Genomic DNA, 17,551 nt, shown 5'->3' on the forward strand with positions numbered 1-17,551 from the left:
CTCTCTCTCTCTCTCTCTCTCTCTCTCTCTGTTCTCTCCTTTTATTTGCTGTTCCTGCCATCACGATGTTCCTTTTGCCTCTTTGTTTGCCCACTTTCTTTTCTGATAGAGTGGGCTGTGCTACTGGTGTTGTTCCTCCCGTAGTTTCTGCCACATGGGATCTTGAAACCAATGATCTCACTGTTTGGACCTTCGACCCATCCAGCCCTCCCCGCCCCAACTGCAAATTGACCAAACAACTAGCTGCATTTGGAACCCTGGCTTTACCCTCTATCAATTTTCTGAACTCAAAGTTTGTGAACTACAATTCCCTTGCAGCCTTTCATCTTGCGTTCTACCTGATTCAATGGAAATTAGTATCCTCCTCTTCCTTCTTTGAAAATTCTCCTCCTTCCCTTCATTCTACTCTGTTTATGTATTATACTTCATTTTTATCGTTTTTTTTTTTTTTTGCATTGGCTGTTCTCTTTTTCGTATCCCACCTCTGCTTCTAATTACATACTCTCCTCTGTTATCTTATAACTCAAGTTCTAAAATGCTGACTGATATAGTTTCAATCCTTCTGATGCCTTTTCATTAGTGTTTTCTTGCCTTCATCATGCATTGTGTGTCCCTCTTAAACTGGATGCAGAATGTCTTGCATTATTTTTCCCATCTCACTCAGTTTTTGTTCTCTCTTTTCTGAAGAAGGAATCCATAGTTCCAAGAGGCAGGAATACTTTTTTATCTGTTAAACTTTCTGTTGCCTCTATTTAATTAGCAGCATCAACAACAAACAGCTAAGAAAAGCATCTAATGTTGTTCACGAGATCATTTGTTTTTGGGGTGTACCGAAAGCTGCTTGCACATCTTACAGTTTCACTCCATTAAGAATGATGTGCTGAGTTCCATCTGTTAAGAAGTCCTGCATCCAATCACAAAGCTCGTGCAACATACTCTAATCACAAATGTTGTTCACCTGGTGACTACTGAACTGTATGAAATGCCACGTGTAAGGTAATGAACATATCTGGGTGCTGTGACCTGCCTTCTGGATGTTTCAGTTGAAGATAACTTGCTGAGTTTCTCTAGATATCTGCCATTACTACATTGCTCTGTCTCTAATGGCCTCACCCTCCGTTGGTTGTGTTAAACCCTAATCATCCCTCCTTCTGTATGAAACATAACGTGGGGCACATGTGCTGGATTTATGTATAAGGTAGTTCACAACTTTTTAAAATGTCTGCTGCTGCTCAATGCCCCCTCTGCATGGTGAGTAACAATCTATCCAATTTATATTGTAGTTTTTAAAATGTTGCATAGTTGCAAAGAAATAGTTAAAAACCTCTTTAACTTTTGGTCCCCAGTAATAGTTCTTTATAGTTTTGTGAACTATATTCATAAGTGAAATTGCTACCCATTTCAGTGTGCACATTTCTTGTTAATGACTCTCTTTTCAGAGAGTTTCCTAGAACATACAGGTACAATTGTAGATATCTACTGTGCGAGGCATATTTAATTTTTCATTTTGCTCATTTTTTATTCTTTATGATTATTTTTATATTTTTTCTTGCAGGCTCCCCACATGTGAAAGATGGTAAGGGCCAGAAGCAACTAAGCATTAAATCATTATTTCCTTCATCCAAGAAAAATAATACAGATGGAACAGCTGAAGAGCGTATGAATGTAGAGACTGGAAGCAGCCAGTTAACAAGTGTTGTGAAATCTGAAACAAAAGAAAACTTAGATAGTAAGTGTTTAATGTTCATACATGTTGTTTAGTATTGTGTTCAGTTACAATTAAGTTGGATGTAAATGGAATCTATAGTGAGGGTACTGTATCAAACCTGTTTGAGATCAAAAGTTTATATGGATCTACCCCTATTATTGGTGATGTATTGTGAATTGGTATGATGTTTTCATTTTAACATCTTAGACACAGTACACCATGAGGGCATGCATGTCCACTGAAGGCTACTGAAGAAAACTCTTTTAAATACCATATTATACTCATGTCTTTGATTTGAAGTAATTTAGACTAGTGTTGGTATTTACAGTGGTATATACCGATAGTTATGAGATGGGAAGGTTGCTTGGATGTTCATTTTCCCTTAAGCTGACATTGAGCTGTGTGGGCTTGATAGTCAATTTCCTTGCTGTGGGGTCATCTTTGCCTTTTAACTTTGGTCCTTGCAAGTGGCACCCTCACTAGCGATAAAAGAGTGATGTGGGAAGGCTTTTGGATCAGAGAGGTTGGTAAGGAACTAGAATTTTTATCCTAGCGTGGTTTGGAGCTGATGGCTATGTGGGGTTGTTTTTTATTGGTTCAATGCCAGCGAAGGCAGCACAGTCTCTTGATGTCTTAAGGAGTGGAAGAACAGTCCCATCCTGCCAATGCTAAGTAAATTGTCTGTGGCTCTTGTCTCTCCTCATCCTCCTCTTTCACCTTATGGTGAGTTTTGTGTTACTTTCACACATGATCAACCCCACTGAAATCAGGTTGTTTGTTACAAATGTTTATTGAAGGTCGTTGACTTGCCTGCCCCCCCCCCCCCCCCCCCCGCCCCCTTCTTTTAAAAGTAAAGCTCTATTTAGTTACGACCTGTGAGAATATGTTTTATAATTAATGGTGAAAATATGTTTTATAATTAATGGCAGTTGTGTATAATGATTTTTGCTAAGCTTGCTTGGTACGTTAAATGGTTACTGATGATAACAATGACACCCCCTCCCTGTCCAGAGAAAAGAGTGAGTGGATGACCACACCACTGTACCTGGTTATGTGCTGTTTATTTAAAGCTGCTTTTTTTTATTTGATGCCAAGCTCTGTAAGGCTGTGATACCACTACAGCAGATGTGACGTGGGACATAGTTCCTCATTACATTGCAGCCCCCTTAGCAGACATACCTAACTCGCATTGGTTAGAAGAAGAGGAACCATTCCAGAGTATTCACAAGTTTTTTCAACATTTACAGTGGCAGGGAAAGCAGTATCACCTTGAAGGTGCTTGGTGGTGTGGAAATCGGAATGAATGTTGGCTGGGCTTGAGGGACAACACATTGTTAGTAAAACTGATCATGTGACTGTGTCATATCTCCTGACTTTCACAGTGTTAATACTTAGGACACATCTTTGTGTATATCATCATGCTTTGTTTAATTTGTAGTGACCCAGCTAATTAACAATTCGTGTTATTTTATTTCAGCTTAAATTAAATCTCATCTGAAAGTGGGACAGTGCAGTGGTGCAGTGATAAACAGGATAAAATTGTAGGGCAAGACAATCCTCTCAATTGCAAAAGTTGTGATTAAATTGTTGTACTTCTAATGTCTGTGTGTTCTATTGACTACTGTTTCAATGTTTCTCATTGGACAGATCTTCTGTACCAGGGTGGTGTTATCCAAAACATTAATTTCTTTCTCCCTAAAATAAGATTCAAAAATTATTTCCTTATGTACCTACAACTCCCCCTTGCCTGATGGCTGCAGTGTTTTCACGGCCGAGCTGGTGGCTGTATCTTGTGCTCTTGAGCACATCTGTTCATGCCCTGGGGAGTCGTTTCTTCTGTGTGCTGACTCCTTGAGCAGCCTAAAAGATATTGACCAGTGCTAGCCTCGTCATCCTTTGGTAGCAAGCATCCAGGAGTCCACCTATACCCTGGAACGGTCCAGTCGTTCAGTGGTGTTTGTGTGGACCCCAGGTCACGTCGTATTCCCAGGCAACAAACTTGACAACAGGCTACGAGGAAACACCGCTTATGGAGATTGGCTTCTCTGCAACTGACCTGCATTCAATACTGAGCTGCAAGGTTTCGCGGCTTTGGGAGACGGGATGTTATAACCTCAGTGTACACAACAAAATGCATGCCTTTAAGGAGACTACGAATGTGGGGAAAACCTCCACACGAGCCTCTCGCAGGGACTCTGTGGTTCTCTGCCGGCTCCGCATTGGAGATGCCTGGGTGACACACGGCTACTTCCTGTGCCGTGATGACACACCTCAATGTTGGTGCAGCACCTAGCTGAGAGTGGCCCATATCTTGGTGAGCTGTCCTATTTTTTGGCTGCCCTAGGACAGACTTTTCAGTTACCAGACTCGTTGCCTTTAATTTTAGCTGACAACGCCTCATCAGCTAATTTAGTTTTAGGTTTTATATGTGATGGTGGGTTTTATCATTCTATATAAATTTTAGCTCATGTCCTTTGTCCCTTTGTGTTCTGCTCTATAATGATTCAGGGTGGATGTTTTAATTGCCGCAGAGTGGCTGATTTTTCCTTTTTATTCTAGTCGTCGCCCATCCATGGTCATCTGCTCTCTTGTTTTTCCCCTTCTACATGTTCCTTGCTTCTGTCTGTGGTTTTCTTTTCCTGTTTTGCCCATAGTAGTGTTGGTTGTCCTTCTGTTCCTCTTCTGGTTCTTCCTTCCTCCTGTTATTGTGCTATATGTCTCCTTTCTTTTTTCCTTCCCTTATGTGACCTTGTAGTTTGGTCCCTCCCCCCTCCGTTCTTAAAAAACAAATATACAAACAAACAATCCCATCAGCATTTCAGAACTGGATCCATGTTTATATTGATATGACTACCAACCAGCTGTCGACCAGGATGAACGGTCACTACCAAGCTGTGGCAGAGAGCATGATAGACCATCCTATGGTAACGTGCTTGATTTCAGTGGTTGTGTTACAACCAGGGTCCCTCTGGATGCTTCCCTCCACCACCAGCTTTTCCGATCTGCGCAGATGGGAGCTATCCTTACAACACATTCTCCACCCCTGAAATTATTGTGGCCTCAGCATACTCTCAACTCAACAGTTTGTGCCCACTCTGTCTTATCACCACTTTCTTGTTCACATACCCTTACTCTCATTGTTTTCTGCCCTCTGCTAATGCATGCACCCATCTTTACCCTTTCCTACCCTTCCCTTTTTCCTCTCTCCTCCTTCCTCACAGCCTCCCAAAGCTGCACCTGGCAATCTTGTCATGCATCCATCCAGTCCCTGCGCGCTTTGTCAGACAGTGCTCTTTCGTCCCCCCACCTGTACCCTGTTATCCCTCCCCCTTCCCTACCTCATTCTAGTATGCTGCGTTCAGTCAATGTGACAGCTGCATTCTGGTCCGAGCTGCTGGAGATGATGGCAGCTGTGTGTGTGTGTGTGTGTGTGTGTGTGTGTGTGTGTGAGAGAGAGAGAGAGAGAGAGAGAGAGAGAGAGAGAGAGAGAGAGGATTAGTTTTTGTTGTTTGGGTAAAGAGTGAAGTAATAATTTTTGTTCTATTAAAGGTTGCTCTTCATTGAACAAACATGAAATGGAAAATGGTGAAAGTTCAACAACATCTGTTGATACTTCTAGTGTGAAAACAGAGGTATCTGTTGATTCTGAAGGAAGTTCAGCACCACACCCACAGGAAAAGAAACCAAGACTATCAGAATGTGAGCCAAGTGGAAAAGAGTAAGACAAATTGATTTATCAGCTTACTGTGTTTAGGATGCTGGAATTTTATATGAATAGTAGCAATAACTATAGTGTTACCTGCTTTCCTGTAGATGCATTGAAGTTGCTGATGGCAGACAACTTCAAAATATTCTGCAGTACTTTATTATTAATTACAAAGTCCACTGCCAGATTTCTTGAAGAAAATTTTTACGGTTTCAGCTGACGTTGAGTATACATGATCATATTAATTTATCATCAATCTTACTAGTCATTCAACATGTACTGCCATTCTCCATGAATAATGGTCTTCAACTGTATCATCCATTTTGCTTCTGCATCTTTCATGTAATCACCAGCCATTGGATTGTATTGTCCATCTTTTTTTGTATTTGGAATTCAGTGAATTTCCTTGGATCTTGAACCATCCATGCCAAATGACTTGCTGACCTAAATTTCCTTTCATTGCAGTCATAATTGTAACTGCCTTTCTTGTTTGTTTGCTGATCAGTTTGTTTTTCAATTCTTTATAATGATTTCTAACATACGTCTATCCATTTCATGCGAAGCAGTCATCAGTTTTTTAAAGATTTCCGCACTGAAACTCCAGGTATTATGACAACAATTTCGAATTGGTAGTACGTAATAAACTTTTTGGGTTCCTGTGTACTAGAAGTGTTATTAAAAAAAATTGTTTTGTTTCTCAAAAATATTCCATGCCATTATTACTTTTCTGTTTATTTGTAGACTGCCCTAAACCCAACAAATAAATTAGTTCTGTGATTTCATTGTTATTTTGTGCTTCTTTTCTTTCCATAATGTTTTCTTGCCATAATGTGGATTATAATAAGTAATTTTTCAGGCCTACCTTGCTAACAAAACCTAACAAACCAAAAGTACTGGAGACCTGGGAGATGTTTTGGACTAAAGCTCCCACTTAGTGTGTTGAAATTTAGTTGACACCTGCACACTTATGGACTTCCTTTAACTTACAAATTTAAGATGATAATACAAAATTTAAATTAATTTTTCCTTCTAAAATTTTTTTCTTTCTTATTTGGAAAGTAACAGGATGCTTTCTCTTTTCTAATAGTACCAGATACTACTGATGTAATTATAAACAGCATCTTCTGTGCTTCAGCTATCTGTATTATGTAAATATTTAATACTAAAAATGTATAAAAAGAGATAGCATTTTTTCGAGTATTTACGAATTTACTCGCAAACCTACATCCAGAAAATTTAACCAAATATTGTTTGGTTAATGTTAGTATACAGCGCAAGCACAGTGGGCAATATTTTTCTGTGTAAACTGTTAAAATTTTTTGAAAATTCTGCATATTTCGTTTCACTGAATTTCTAGTGTAAAATATGCACGTGGGCAGCACTGCTCCCAGCACTCCTCTGATTATAACAAACGAGTGAGAACTTGCAAATAAAGCATTCTGCGTCGAGTTTTGTGTTTTGCGTGAACTTTTTGTTAGATACAATATCAGTGAGGTGTGGACTACGAAAAAAAGACACAAGGAGGTGGTGTTTAAGAAAAGTGGAAAAACATTTCACAGTTGTTGGAAATCTGTTAGAGGTACTGCAGAAATATCGTGGGCCTCAAGTAATGGTATTAGCATCACAGCAGTTGTGCAGGAATTGCTACACTCACTACAAGAAGAAATTTAGTGACAATGCACCTCAACAATCACCATCATCTGAATGTGAAACTTACGAAGACAGTGCCCATGTTTATATTGCCGGGGGTGAAGTTTTTGATGGATTGCTGTAGGCCCCCCCCCCCCCCCCCCCTTAAATGTCCAGGAAAAGTAAGAAGTATAAGAAGAAAACTGTGTGTAAAAAGAAAAGTGGAAAAAATTGAAACAAGTTTGACACAAGAAACATTTTCAAAATTTTGTGAAGTGTATAATGTAGACACACTTGGTGCAGGACCTGAAGAAGGTGATATGTGCAGGAAATGTGATATGTGGTTTCAAAACCTAAATACTGCTATCTCAGCAGTCACCTATACTGAGAAAGTACAGTTACTGACACTGACACCACGTTGCTACTCTAAGCAGCAGATACAGAAATACGTACCCACTTCCTCACATTATTTGATTTCAAAAGCTTGTAAAATGAAGAATGAGAACAGTATTTGAGCATGCCCAGATTCTTACTGTGGGCATCTGTTGTAAGGTGATACACTTACTGTTGCTCTGGAATATTACCTAAGTGATCACAAAGATTGCAGTAGGTGAAGTCCGCACCAGGCTGATGTTATCCCTGTTAGAGAAAATGGTGAAAAAGTTAAAAAGGTAAAAATATATATGACAAGATCAATAAGAGAAACTTATCTCCTAATGAAAAAAGAGAATTTAAAAATTGGTATCACAAAATTCTACTCCTTACGGCCAAATGGTAAAATGCCAGCCAGTGAAAGAAGTATGCACATGTATTTACTGCTCTAAATTGAAACTTCTGGGTTTGCCATAAGCAGTGTCATAGGAAAGAAGTCCACAAGAGATATACCTGATGCTTTGGTGTATGTGTCAAGACCTGCTAGACAAATGTTGGTTGTAGGAGTGTTCAATGTGTCCTGGTGCTGAAGTGATGACCATTAATGCATTACACTTACAGGATACTGACAGTGACATAACCTATGCATTGTGAGAGGGAAGAGAGTTGGTGAACAAGATAGTAGAACCAGAGAAGTTTGTTACAGAGGTTAGGCATTGGGTCACGAAAGGAATGGCTCACCATCATGTCTGAAGGATTCAGAGACAGGCCATAGCAGAAGTAAAATCAGCAACTGGTCATGGAAAAAGTGCATATGATGGTATAGGAGGTTTCTGTAAACATTTTCCAACAAGATTAAATCTCCAGCATGAAGCTGTTGATTCAATACACCATATCAACATTAGTAACAAATATGTAACTCTTCATTCTAAATGAAAGTACATTAAGGAAATTCCGTTTAAAAAAGAGAGAAGCAGCCTGCAGTAGGAATTTGATTGAGCAATTTAATTTCTTGAGTGTATGGCAATCACTGGTGGGGTAGGACAGTTAATAAGTGTCTCTCATGAGCTGCAAGGTATAACTGTCTCCTTTACAACACATCATGGCCCTGGTAATGCTTTCCAATGGCCATCATTAAAAGATCAGTGTGCAGTTCCCTTTTCCCAATTACTGCTCTTATTGAATCATCCTTGTCTGTGTGTAAATTCAGCTCGGCTATACAAGTTCAGTGAGATGCAGGTGGAAAAAAAGAAAAACAGATGAATTCTTTTCAACAGAACAGTGTTGATTGTTACATCATAAGCAACTTTGATTCATGGAAAGCCATGAAGAACTAAAATTATGACAGAAGACAATAATAATTTGTGAATAATATCATAAAAAGTAAACCGGGTATAAATATTCCGTACATTTCATTTTTGTTATAAAATTCTTTTGAACAAAATTATGAATTGTTTTCCCACTCATTTTTAATGTTGTAAAGTAATTATTTTGATTCAGAAATACCAGTTTTGCATGATATTTACTTAAAATCAGCACTCAGTTTAAATATTTAGGTGTCCATGATTTTTTTGACCTTGAGAGTAGAGCTAGGTCTACCTAAAACTTTCTCACGTTTTGAACAGACAACTGTTGTCACTCTGATTGTACATTCCCTAAGTACAATACCAACTAATGTGCCATGAAATTTTAGAACATGTAGAATGGAGTTTTTGGAGAAAATAATTTCTAAATAACCAAAAAATTTCAGATTCTTTCATCTTTATGCACAAATGTTTTGACAGTTTAAAAGTTTCATGCATTGATGTCGTAGCTGACAGTTAGCATTCCTTCCACTTTATCATTTCTCAAGACAGTTAACATCCTGTGACTATTCATATTTTCAAAACATAATTTTGAAACTCACAAAAAAGTCACAAATTCACATAGTTTATTTTTACAAAAAACTGGGTAAAAAAGCTCATAAGTGTTTTTGTATTAATCATGTCTCATAGTATTGGGAAAAAAGTATTTATTGAAATTACATTCAGATCTCTCTCTCTTTCGGTTTCTTTATAACAATTTTTCAATTTTCTCTTTTTGTTATGAGATTTTCACAATCATTTCGAGAGGTCTGTAGTGTTTTAATAAATCGTCAGAAAATCTAATATCGTAGTTTTGGAAAGGTATCATGTGGCACTTAAACATACATTTTTTTTCAGCAAACTTTGAAATAGTGATGTGACACGTTCACTCTCAACCTGTATGATTTGAGATGGGCAGAATATTTTAGTTTCATAACATTATGATTGGAAGTAAATAGGATATAACAGTTGATTTTGGTTGTGATCAGAGATGAATTACATACATTTTGTGGATGAAACTTTCTTTAGTTTTTACTGTTACAGAATTTTTGTGTTTTTATTATTACCTGTAACCTAGCAATATCTAGATTAGGTGGGAACGTGACTGTTTGATTGTGACTCGGTGACACCAACAAATGTGAAAGCAAAAATTGATTGTGTTGAGAGATTGACCTGTAGTATAGCCCGAGGTCTAGGTTGGGTTGGGAGGGGGACCAAATATTGGTTGTGAGTTGGCAAAGCGAATAAATGTGAAAGCTAGAAACGGGTTCTGTTGTTTGACATGTAGCATAGTCCAAGGTATATGTAAGAGTGATGTCTCTCTGCCTGAAAGAGTAGTGGCAGTGATAAATAGATTCTGGTGTAAGTTCTGTTAATAGTTATTTCTGTGTTGCACAGATTCTTTTGATCTAACCACATGAAAAGGGGTCGGTTTGCTTAAAGGCGGTTATTTCATCCTAACCTAAAGAAAAATTTACTAAGGTGTATTTATTTTCAGAGATATTACGTTTCAATTTTCTGACCAGTGTTCGTCTGTAATCACCATAATTATTAAAGTTGCATGTGGTGTTCTTGTAAGTAACCAATGGGAAATACTGAAACAGATGAGTTGAGCCTGTTTTGAGAGGACAGTTCGATTTTACTCCTTTGTGTTTTCAGTTATAGCCTCCAAAAGAAGTTTTTACCGGGATCTTGTCTTTTTGGAATACGAATGCAGTTCACTGGTGTAGCTTGCACAGTTTTGTGGCCATTCATGGAAAGTGTCCAAAGTGTGATGGGGATATGAGCCTTATTTGCCATACAAAAGATACAGATGTGGTTCAGTGGATAAAACAATGAATCAATTTTCAACATAATCACCCTTTATTTCAATACGCATTTCGCATCTGTGAATTAACAACTCTGTGCTTTTCAAAAAGTAAAACGAATTATTTTTTTTCCAGCAAATGTCCCATTACAGCATCTTTCACTTCATCAACATCAAATATCCTTCCTTGAGGATCTTTCTTCAGTTTGGAGAAGAGATAGTAGTCACTTGGGACTAGATTTGGACTATAGGGAGGGTGGTCAATCCTGGAAGCCACATTCCTTTCTTGCAGCTTTTGCAATTGCTGTCATGTGCACTGGCACACTGTTGTGGAGAAGACTGAACACAATGTGACAATCATTCTCGCCTCTTTAGTTGGTGGAGTTGTGTAATGTGTGCGTTCAGTGGCATTTCTTTCTTTGAAATGAACTATGAGAATTCCTCTTGAATCCCGGAAGATTTTTGCCATGATTTTCTTTGTGGACCAAGTGACATTAGCTTTTCTCAGGGGAGCTTCACCTGGTTTATGCCTTTTATGAAATTCTTTTTGGGCAGAGGATCATAATAAAGGGCAAAAGTTTCATCCCCTGTAGCAATGGAGTCCAGTACTTATTTCTGCTTGCCCACCATAGCTCCAAAAACTTGGTGAAATGTCACACAGCTGCTTCTGCACTGTAAAGAGAACCCTGGCACCCATTTTGCACATGACCTTATTCAAATGCAAATGATCATGCATGATTTGGAAAACAGTTTTTTTAGATATTCTAACCTTGCTGTAATTTCCTTGAGCTTTAACTGCCTGTAACTCGGAACCTCACTTCTAACAATAGCGATGGTTTCCTTAGTCACCACCTCAACAGATTGACCAACACATGAATCGTCAGCAACACTAACTATGCCTAAATGAAACTGTTTAGACCATTCCTTCATTGTGGAGTATGAAGGGAAAACATCACCATAAACACCATCCAAGCAGGATCTGATTCAGCTGGTGCAAGCTCTTCTTTTGTCAGGAACTTTATTACCAGACGATGCTCGATTTTTGTCCATTGCAGCACCACAATGTCTTGGTCAAATGATTGTCACTATTTGATTGCGGCCAATAGCGGGCTGCAATTTGTGTGTGCATCTACTTACAGATGTCGCTAGCTCCACTCCAAGGCATTTTAATTTTCATGCTCATATTCAAGGTCATGCCAGACTTACCAAACCTACCTCGTAACTTGTCTCTGGAACAAAGGCTGCAGAAACATTGTTATTACTGATGAACTCAAGTTCTCTGAGGAGACAGTAGTTGATTGGCAAAGCTTCTGCAGAGAAGTATGTGTTGAAATGTGCTTCAACGAAAGTGAGAAACTTCGTGACAAGGTCATCATCGAGATCTACATGGCTATGTCCAAAAGAAGTAAATTTTGCAAAAAAACAAACGAACCCACAGGAAGGTGGGTTTTCAGTGAAATCCAAAGAGGAACCCACAATTGGTTTTTCAAAGTTATTCCCAGATGTATGGAGAAGGTGCCGCTCCTTATCAACTAGGAGTACATCCTTCCAGGAATGACTTGTTATTTCTGACTATTTTAGGTCATACAGATGATTGAACACTGAAGGGTTCGAGCATTTTGCAGTTAACCAATAAATTGACATTTAAGGATCCTGAAATGGGTGTTCACGCTAATACCATCGAAGGCACCTTGTCGGCCATAAAGACATCTCTTCACAGTACTAGACAGTGCAAAAAACTTTAGTGACAGTTGCTTGATTGAATATGTGTGGTGCAGAAGGTACTCTCAAAAGTAGGGCTTATTTATTCATTTCATGAAGAGTGCAGTGTGATATGTTGGTTTCAGTAAAATCATGGTATTGGTATTTTTGTTTTGTGGAATTCCTTTGTTATTTCTATATTTTTATTTTCTTAGAGATGTGGTCCATCTATGTAAATAAATAAAAGTTGCGATGTGGTTTTGTGTATTGGTGTTTCTCTGTGAAACTTCAGTTTCATCACTTTAACTATACATACTATGATAAAGGGATGTTACAAAAAAGGCAACTTTTTTTTTAAATACTCCTTTGATACCAAAACATTGCTCTTATTGGCTACACAAATCAGCTATTCCACCACCTTACATTCCCGTCACCACTTGCGGCAGGTGTTGCCAACATACACTTCGAGTTAAAACACTGTCAGTCATTTGTAAAGTTTGGTGATATTTTCAATTTTAATTTTATTACTGTTATGTGGTACTCTAATGAAGCTTTTTCATGGACATGTATGTTCTTCACTACACTAATATTAGATGAATAAGTGCCATATTTTTTCAAGGGCTATTAGTTTCAAGAAAATCTGTGCTATGTGAAAAGCTGTCTCAAAAATCTTTGGTACCTAGACAGTGTCGTAATTCATTCTCATTGCTTCAGTCTGTAGTTTTGTCAACCTGAGAGTGGCTCAGTTCTAATGCAACCTTATTCCTTTTTCTAATTGAAATCCAGTAGTTTTTCCATGCAGTTGGTGATAATTTTAATGGATATTTTGTACATGAGGGTCCTTTCTTGTGAAACCGGTAAACTACAGCTTTGGTCCATTTTTATGAATTTTTTGTCTCTACAAAAATTCCACAAATAATTTTGCAAGTCTTCTGTATTACTTTTCCTCCAGCTTTAATTTGTTTGATTCATGATTATTTAATTTTTTTTACTTCCTTTTGCTGTGCCTTGGTTAACATATTTTGCTGTTAAGAAAGGTATTAAGAGAAAATGTAAAATAATTTATTCTCACATACATTACTGTGTTATCTCAATTGGTATTACCAAATATTTGAAATTTGAACACTGTGCTTCCTGACACTTGACTGTTCATAAACTCTGTTTCTAAACCAGCACTACCTACATAATGAGTCCCAGATTCCCCCGTTAGGCAGCAACTGTTAGTACTTCTGGCCTCAGTGCAGCTGTGTGGCAGCTCTGAAAGCCAGAGGGCCCTGTGAACTTCCCCTGTTTCATTTTTATTTAATACCTGCAGGTTTGTAACCAGTACCTATTGAGTTACTTCAGCTTTCACTTCACTAAAATTATCCATAATGACTAAAGTCACACTAAATTTGACATTTCTTCAGAGTGTTTACACATTGTGATGTACCAAGCATTGTGCCACATGAAATTCTCCACTACCTGTGAGTGTTTTGTGCTTTTTACATCATCTTGCACAAGTTCGTTGTATCTAGAGGAGGTGCTCATGGGAGCGAAATATTTCCACGAAGTGCCACTTTAAGTGATTTGTTCTGTGATGATGTGCATCCAGGAAATCTGATCTGAGTGACAATGCCATAATCACTGTGGCCCTGAAGGTGGGAGTTACTGTGACCTGACAGTTTCACTACTCTGTCTGTTTGAGGCAGGCCCATATCGTGTACACAAATTTTAACCATGTTGCATCTTGCAGTTGTTCTCCCAATCGCCCATAGTAGCTGCAGTCTTCAGATTGTCCAAAAAAAATCTAGATACGGTGCGTTATCCAGGTTTGCACCCCCCCCCCCCCCCCTATAGTGTAATCAATGAAGATTAAGATATTCTGGCCCTCCTTAGCTTATATAATTATCTACTCATACCTTGATTACCTGTGTACTGTTGCTCAACTTCTAGAGACTTTACACCAACTCTTACATGGTATTAGTTGGAGAGGTGTGGCATGATCTGTGCATAAGGGGAAGTGGTCATGTGAGGGGGGAACTGCAAGCAGGAGGAAGGTTATGTGCCTTGCTACCAACCATCTTAAAGATATTGAGGCATTAAACGGCACACAGCTGCAGCTGAGACTTAATCTGTTCACATAAGTGATGCTCTTGTTAATAGCCATTGTTGGTGTCCTGTGAAATACCAGTGCTCTTATATTGTTTCTCTCACTGGCTCCCTTCAAGGAATGGGAAAGCCAGCACAATCACCTTAAGGTGGCCCACAGCGCAACCCACTGAAGCACAATTGCCAACAACCTTCTGCCTCCATGTTACCACTAGAGCTCCACACACGCATTGCCCTACATGAGGCATTGCCTGCTTACCTTGTGCATGGAGATCGAACCAGCGAGTCTTTCATACTACACCTCTAGCCAACCCGGGATGCGAGGTGACACACTTGTGGCAGAAAACCTACCTTAGTGTTTTGTGCTGGCATACTTTTAACACAGATCTGACAGTTTCTTACTGTATCTTTAATGTCTCTGTCCATTCCTTTCCAAAGAAACTTGCTGCAAATTTTTTGCCAGGTTCGTAAACAACCAGAATGTCCACCTACTGGAAAATATTTAAATCTGTATGAAATTAGCTCTGTTGGTACCACTACCTGAGGCTTTCCATCAACTTTTGGTGTACTTCACAACACGTGTTCCTTAGGTGAGTAGGGTGGCTCCCACTCTCCACTATGTAGCCATTCCTTAATACCCTTCATGACTACACCTGGTCTTGATGCTACTTAATCCATTTATACAGTGACGGAAAGTCCATCAAAATGAACTTGCTCAGGGTGAGAGGGCGTACTCTGTAATGTCCCTTTAATGTGAACAACCTCAAACCTACCTGGTGTAGACGTATGAAGCTGGAATTTTCCAAGAGACAGTGCTACCTTCCAGTGTAGGGCCTGTGAGACCATGTCTACAATGCCATCTGCTTCCTGTAGTGGCTGACGACAAATGTCAATACACAGTAATCCAAGTTCCATACATTGGTATCTGTTTCAAACCTGTAAACATGTCGAGTTTCGTGCCTATGGACTACGATTTGCCTACAGCATTGGTTTTCTGTTATCATTTGAAGAAAACCACTGCAGAATCGCATTGAAGTCTTGTTGAAGCTTTCGGCGAACATGCTCATGAGAAAACAGTGTTTAGAGTGGTTCAAATAATTCAAAAGTGGTGATTTTGACACGAGAAACGACGAGTGTGGGGAAACTACTGATACAGTTTGTAGACAACAAAATGCAGGCCTTATTGGATGAAGATATTATTCAAACTGAACAGGAACTCGTGGAACAATTGAATGCGATACAGAAAGCAATTTCTCTTTGGTTGAAAGCTGTGGGAAATGTGCAGAAAGTGGGAAAATGTGTTCCGCATGAACTGAATGAAAGACAGCAAATGCATCAAAAGACCGCTTGTGAAATGCTGCTCGCCTAATACAAAAGAAAGTCGTTCTCCATTGAATAGCGACTGCTGATGAAAAGTGGATACATTTTGAGTATCCTAAGCGTCTTAAATCGTGGGTGCATCGATGAAATCCATTGACATCCGCCGCAAGATTAAATCACTTTGGAAAGAAAAGAGTGCTCTGTGTTTGGTGGGATCAGAAGGATGGCATCTATTATGAGCTATGATTGATTTAAATTGAGCATTATATGAAAATTGGCCAAAATTTGGAAAAAGGCAACACAGTCATATTGCTCGATGGTAACACTCCATCACACACAGCAAAACAGGTCAGGGAAAAGATAGGCGTTAAGTTGGGAAATTCTAGGGCATGCGGTGTATTCTCCAGGCCCCCCCCCCCCCTCCCCCCTCGCCCACAGCATTCACAGCCTTCCGGAGAGGTGAGAGAAATGTATAAATAGCAATGAAATTTATTTTGAATAAAATATTGTTTATCAGTTTCAAAAAACAGGCATATAATTTTTGCAACCAAATTCAGTTTTCATACTTCCACACCTGGTAAATACTAATATCCAGATAGATCATGCTATTCATCTGGTCTTATGAGGCCTCCCTGGGACCCATCACAATGCCTTGTTATCGTTCTTGATCTAAGAATTAAATTTCTCCAGGGCGAGAAAACCACCAGTGCCTCAAACTCGCAGTATTTCCTCTCTGCATCAGATAATCCCATAAGTGCGTATGCGCCAGTTGTTCACCATGATCTCCTTCCTGCAATAAAACAGCTCTTTGATATAAATAATACAAGCATCCATTTGAACAATGACTTTTTAAAAAAATTGGCAATGCTGATATTGGAGCGAACGCCAAAGCTTCTTTCTATGCTTGAAAGGCTGCTTCTTGTGACAGACCCCAGTTAAACTTCTGTCCCTTCCCTTAAAAAAATGACTGTGCAGTTACACTGGCAATGGCTGTGATTTCGGTAGCTCTTGGATAACAAAGAACTGCTTGTACTCTCTTGGGGTCGATAACTACTCCCGCTGCAAATGCTATATGACCCAGAAGCTGAATCGCTCTTTGTGCAGACTTCAAGTTATCTGGATTAACAGTCAACTCAGCTTTACATAATCTACCAAAGACTTGGTTCAAATGACTCCCCAATGTTTCTCCATTATCCTACTATACACAACCAGATCATCCAGATAGTGTAACATGAACTCAAACTTAATATTTGACTACATGGCGTCCATGAAATGTGATAATACTGCCACTTAAATTTGAATAAATTCCAATCTGTAACAAATGCAGTGATTTTCCTAGAGTTCTAATGTAAGGGGATCTGATTATAAGCCTGGCTCAGATAAAGTACTGTAAACACCACTGCACCCTTGAGCCAGGTGAGACGTGAATGAAAATCAGGTAGCAGAATTAATTTAAGAACCCCTTTTTTATTAAGCTCACTGTAATCTATAACTGGTCTTTAACCTACACCTGGTTCAGGGACTAAAAATATTGGATTGGTGCCACATAAGGAGGTTGGAAGTGTAATGACTCCCTGCTGTAGCATCTTCTCAATGTGTTCTTCAAACTCCTTTAGTCTGGGTGGAGATAGCCGGTATGGGACTTTCCCCATGGGCATTTGATCTGTATATTCTATCTCATATTCTAGTGGAGCAGTGATTCCCAACTTGACTGTCAATATATCTCTATACTACCCACACAGTTCACGTATATGGAGACTGTGCTCATTCTTAATTAGTCCAAATCTTTTGATGTCAGCTTGCTTGCTGGTGTTGCCTCCAATTCTGGCTCAGGAATATTACCTTGTACCAGTTTGGTTTGTGTACGATAGTGA

General features: G+C 39.0%; 1 protein-coding gene across 11 annotated transcripts in view; it reads left to right on the forward strand.

Annotated features, from left to right (window-relative positions):
• LOC126271923 (DNA (cytosine-5)-methyltransferase 1-like) overlaps positions 1-17,551 on the forward strand; it is a 212,611-nt gene that overhangs the window by 22,821 nt on the left and 172,239 nt on the right. For 10 of the 11 annotated variants that reach the window (XM_049974328.1, XM_049974330.1, XM_049974329.1 and 7 more), the window contains 2 exons: positions 1,556-1,729; positions 5,258-5,426. In XM_049974328.1, coding sequence (XP_049830285.1) covers positions 1,556-1,729; positions 5,258-5,426 — 343 coding nt within the window. The remainder of the gene's footprint in view (positions 1-1,555; positions 1,730-5,257; positions 5,427-17,551) is intronic. The other variant, XM_049974331.1, reaches the window with a different exon arrangement.

This window comes from Schistocerca gregaria, chromosome 5, assembly GCF_023897955.1.
Source record: "Schistocerca gregaria isolate iqSchGreg1 chromosome 5, iqSchGreg1.2, whole genome shotgun sequence".
Taxonomy (NCBI): Eukaryota; Metazoa; Arthropoda; class Insecta; order Orthoptera; family Acrididae; genus Schistocerca; species Schistocerca gregaria.